At 40.6% G+C, this 4,931-nt stretch overlaps 1 protein-coding gene across 1 annotated transcript; it reads right to left on the reverse strand.

Annotated features, from left to right (window-relative positions):
• Positions 1–3,873: 3,873 nt before the first annotated feature.
• Positions 3,874–4,188, reverse strand: LOC142163847 (uncharacterized). The gene has a single exon (XM_075220991.1). It carries the CDS (start codon positions 4,186–4,188, stop codon positions 3,874–3,876), a length of 315 nt encoding a protein of 104 aa, XP_075077092.1.
• Positions 4,189–4,931: the final 743 nt, after the last annotated feature.

Genomic DNA, 4,931 nt, shown 5'->3' on the forward strand with positions numbered 1-4,931 from the left:
CTGCTTCTGCGGAATAAATGTCTACGCCTGCGGAGGCGCACCTGTGCCCAGGTGTCAGCACCTGCGAGCCTAACCCCGGGCTCTCCTTTTTACTTATACGCTTAACCTTCCGCACCCAAAAGTCTGCACCTTTGGTCAATCCCTCCGCAGATGCGATGACACCACCAGGCCTGGGACTCCAACAACATGATCAAGCCAAGATTTGTTCCGGATTCAATCCGAATCACACCCGGGCCGATGGGACCCCGTCCGAATGTACCATCAAGTCCCAAAACACATAACGAACATACTTAAGGCCAAAACGCACATCAAACAACATCGATTCTATGAATCGCAACCCAATGCAAGCCTATGAACTTCTGAATTCCAAAACTAATGCCTATTAATATTAAAACAACTCCGATTGACCTCAAATTTTGCACACAAGTCATAAATGACATGATGGACCTATTCCAACTTCCGAAATCGAAATCCAACCCGGATATCAATACAGTCAACTCCCAGTCAAATTTTCCAATCCTCCAAATATTAAATTTTCTAACTTTCGCCAATTCACGCCGAAACAACCTATGGACCTCCAAATCACTTAAGGCGCCAGTGTCTCTATCAGGCCCTGGCTGGGGAAATGGATGAATTTGCGGGGAGGACTTTCTTGATTGCCTCATTCTTCAAGTCCTAAGTCTAAAATCACCATACGGAACTATTAAGACCGTCAAAACTCCATCCTGGAGTTGTCTACTCAAAAGTCAAAATACGGTTAACTCAATCAACTTAAACCTCCAAATTATGGACTATGTGTCCCATTTCACTTCGAAACTCACCTAAAACCTAATTCAAACACCCCGCCAAGTCATATAACCACAATATAACATAAATGAGACGATAAATAGGGGATCGGGGCTAAAATACTCAAAACAACCGGTCGGGTCGTTACAAAAATTAAGAAATAAGTTATTAAATTAATTGTAAAACCTATGTAATGTATAAAAAAGATTATCTTAATAATCTCAAAATAGTAAGTATGATATATTTTTGAATTATATAATTCTAAATTATTAATTTCAACACTATTAATTACTGATTTTTATGAAAAATATGTATTATTGATCAGAAAATACTTTCAACACATTGATTGTAAATCATTAGCCGAGGGTCTTCCGAAAATAGTCTCTATGCATTTTAAAGGTAGGGGTAAGGTCCGTGTACACTCTACCCTCCCTAGACCCCACTTGTGGGACTACACTGGGTATGTTGTTGTTGTTATTATAAATTATTAAGCATAAATAAATTAAATTTAAAAGGGAGGTTAAGAATTGGTCGTCAACAGCTGCCCCTCATTGACCAGAAACTATGAAATAGTTTTTGGGAAAAGAAATCCAACCAAGGCCAATTTTTTCCCGACCTCAAGCATACATCACAAAAATGACATATAGGTTTAAGGAAGATTATGGGTTGTAGAATTAGGAGTTAAGTAAAACTCCGGGAGAATCTTTTGGGAGTTTGGACCAAATTCTGGATTTGAATTTCTTACATACCTCAGGCTTAACGAGGATGAGGCCTCATGTAGTTTTGGAGTGATTGTTTCGAGGAATGACCCCAATATCATATTATGATGATAGTGTGAGATGGGAGATTTGGTGCCCATGATAGCTCTGATTTTCAGCTTGATTTGAAAGACTTTGAAGAATTAGAGTTCCACTGATCGTATTTGAGTTTGAGCTCGGATCCTGGTCCCGCTTATGAGTTTGTTGTCCCTCATAGCATTGTAGCTTGGTTTGCTGCTTAGAAGAAGTTCCACATTGCGATGTATGTTCCTGCAAAATAAAATTCATGTATACCTATATATCGTAATGCAGATATATTAAGATGTGATATAGATGATGCATGAATGATGATGCCTAGCTACCGGCTAGCCGTTATTTCAGATTGGGATGACTGGATACTTGAATTTGACTTGATTATTAGCCGGGCTATGTACCGTTCTACAATTATCGGAGCATTAAGTCTCCTCTCATTGGGAGTGTCTCTGCGCAATGGGAGTAATTGACTTGTAATGTGGAATGTATCTCTGTGTGATGGGAGTAGTTGCATTGAAATGTAAGTATCTCCGCATGATGTGAGTAGTTGCATTGAAATGTAAAGTATCTTCCCACGATGGGAGTTTCTAACTTGAAAATATAATCATGCATGTAAGCTCTATGAGCAAAACGTCAAATCATTCGAGATAAAATAATGAAATACAGAGCATGCCCAAGAGATACTCTTGACTGCGAAACTAAATTGCGGTCATCGATTGACAGAACATTGATGACGAGGTTTGCGGCTATCTACTTTTGATCTTCGATGTGGCGGAGTGGAGGTGCGGAACTCTCCCGTTGGTTAAGCGAATAGTTTTCTATATACATGGCTCCGGTTGGCGAAGCCGATGACTCGATTTGTCTGGGGCACTCTGATTGATTGAACTCACGGTTTGCTATATACATGGCTCCGGTTAGTGGGGCCGAAGGTTCAATTTTGTACAGGGCGCTGCGATTGATTGAGCTGATGGTTCTCTATATAAATGGCTCCGGTTGGCGGGGATAGTGGCTTGCTATATACAACATGCTCTATTTGGTTGATCAGACGGTTTGCTATTTACAATATACTTCTCTTGTGTCGGCGGCCTGGTTTCGAAATAACTGCAAATGATCTGAGAGTTAGTTTTTTTTATATAAAACATTGAATTAGGAAAGAGGGATGATAGTTGTGAGAGGGTGGCAGATCTGTCATTGCCCTAGTGTGCTCCAGCAATTTCGTTGGTCCTACATTCAAAGAAATATTTGTAGCAGGGGGGTGTTGGTTTGTGTCGACCGTAGTCCTAGCTTGGCCCTAGAATTGGTGAGGTTACGCCATGAAGTTCGGTAGGTGGAATAAATTTTGATGTTTTTACAAAATATTTTGAAAATCTTTTGTTTTATGGCAAATGTCGTCATTCCGAATTATGACATATTTAGGGAGTCCCTTAGGCGAGAACGTTGTTTTTGGAAGGCTCTGTCTCATTGATGTCAATCCCCTAATATGCTTCTAATGATTTGGCTTCTTGCTGCAGCGATTACATCTTAATATGAACTAATGCGTTACAAAGGTTTCCTAGGGTTATGACCGAACCTTTTCAGGTTGCCTACGTATCCAAAATGGAATCAGGTCTTAACGTAGTTCGCGGGTAATGATAAAGAAAATATGATTATGACCAAACCTGACTCAGGCATCCTACGTATCCAAATGGAATCAGGTCAAAACATAGTTCGGTTACAATAGATGCAAAATATAAGATTGAAAATGAAGTGGCCGAGTCTGACACATACTGCCTACATATCCAAATGGAATCAAGCCAGAACATAGTTCAGTTACAAAAGATGACTGAATCCAATAGGGATTGCCTATGTATTCTTTCCAAATGAAATCAAGTCGTGGCGTAGTTCTGAGTACATATAAAATTATATTTGGATTTTCCTATTACAAAAGAAGAAGATGAGAGAGAGAAAGAGAGAGACCTTACCCTACGTGGGTTTCATACATATCCCTCCATTGGAAGTCAGGTCGGGCGTGGTTCTGTTACAACCAAAACCTAACTTTACTATCTTCAAATGTAGTATTTCTTGATCGTCTGAGTTGATAGGATTCATGCTGACTTTTTTTCCATCTCTGCCAAGATCAGAGCTCCTCCTGACAACACTAGGTGGACTATGTAAGGAGCTTGCCAATTTGGCGCAAACTTTCCTTTGGATTTTTCTTGATGGGGAGAATATTTTCTTCAAAACCAACTGCTCTAGTGTAAATTGGCGAGGTTTCACTCTTTTGTTGAATGCACTGGCCATATTTTTTTTGATACAGCTAACCATGCCATACTGCGTCCATTCTCTTCTCGTTGATGGGCATGAGTTGCTCCTGCCTGGCCAGTATCCATTCTGCATCGTCCAACTTGGCTTCTTGAATGACTCTCAAGGACGGTATCTCAACCTCTGTGGTTATCACAGCTTCAGTGCCATATACCAACATATATGTCGTTGCCCCAGTGGATGACCTCACGGTGGTCCGATAACCCAGTAAGGTGAAGGGTAATTTCTCGTACCATTGCCTATGGTTATCCACTATCTTTTGTAGAATCCTCTTGATGTTTTTGTTGGCTGCTTCAACTGATCTATTCATTTATGGTCTGTAGGCTGTAGAATTACGGTGGACAATTCTGAACTTCTCACAAATTTCGGCCATAATATTGGTGCCAGGGAACCTTAGCTTTGCTGAAGCCGGGTAATGCTATCCTTATTCAGAAATTAGGACTTCCCCAATTCCTACTCCTTTGAAATTTTCTTCTCTGTCGAAGAACACTCTCCACCCTGGGTATGAATCTGTAATATCTCTCCGGCGAACAACACTTCTTCATTTGGAAAGTATGTAGTGAGCGGCTAATAATCCTTCTCCACTGGATTCTCTGCAAGGTGATAAGCTAAGGCTTGTCCTTTGATGGCCTTCTATGTTATGTGCACAATGTCAAATTTGTTGAGAAGAATCTGACATTTGGCAAGTTTTCCTATAGGCATCGGCTTCTGAAAGATATATACGAGCTGGTCGAGCAGGGATATTAGATGTGTGGTGTATGCTGACATGTAATGCCTCAACTTCTAAGCAATCCAAGTCAAGGCACAGCAAGTGCTCTATTAGAGTGTATTTGGCTTCGCATGTGTGAACTTCTTGCTTAAGTAGTAGATAGCTTGCTCTTTTCTCCCGGTTTCATCGTGTTGTCCCAATATGCATCCAAATGCATTACCCAAAACCGACAGGTATAACAACAATGACTTCCCGGGCTTGGGAGGAACCAACACTGGTGGATTTGACAAGTATTCCTTGACCTTGTTGAAAGCTTTCTAACACTCATCTATCCACTTTGTAGT

This window comes from Nicotiana tabacum, chromosome 9 (genome assembly GCF_000715075.1).
Source record: "Nicotiana tabacum cultivar K326 chromosome 9, ASM71507v2, whole genome shotgun sequence".
NCBI lineage: Eukaryota > Viridiplantae > Streptophyta > Magnoliopsida > Solanales > Solanaceae > Nicotiana > Nicotiana tabacum.

What these genes read in the sequence shown, in the direction of transcription:
- LOC142163847 (XM_075220991.1), bottom strand. Translation starts at nt 4,188, where the DNA reads ATGAATAGATCAGTTGAAGCAGCCAACAAAAACATCAAGAGGATTCTA.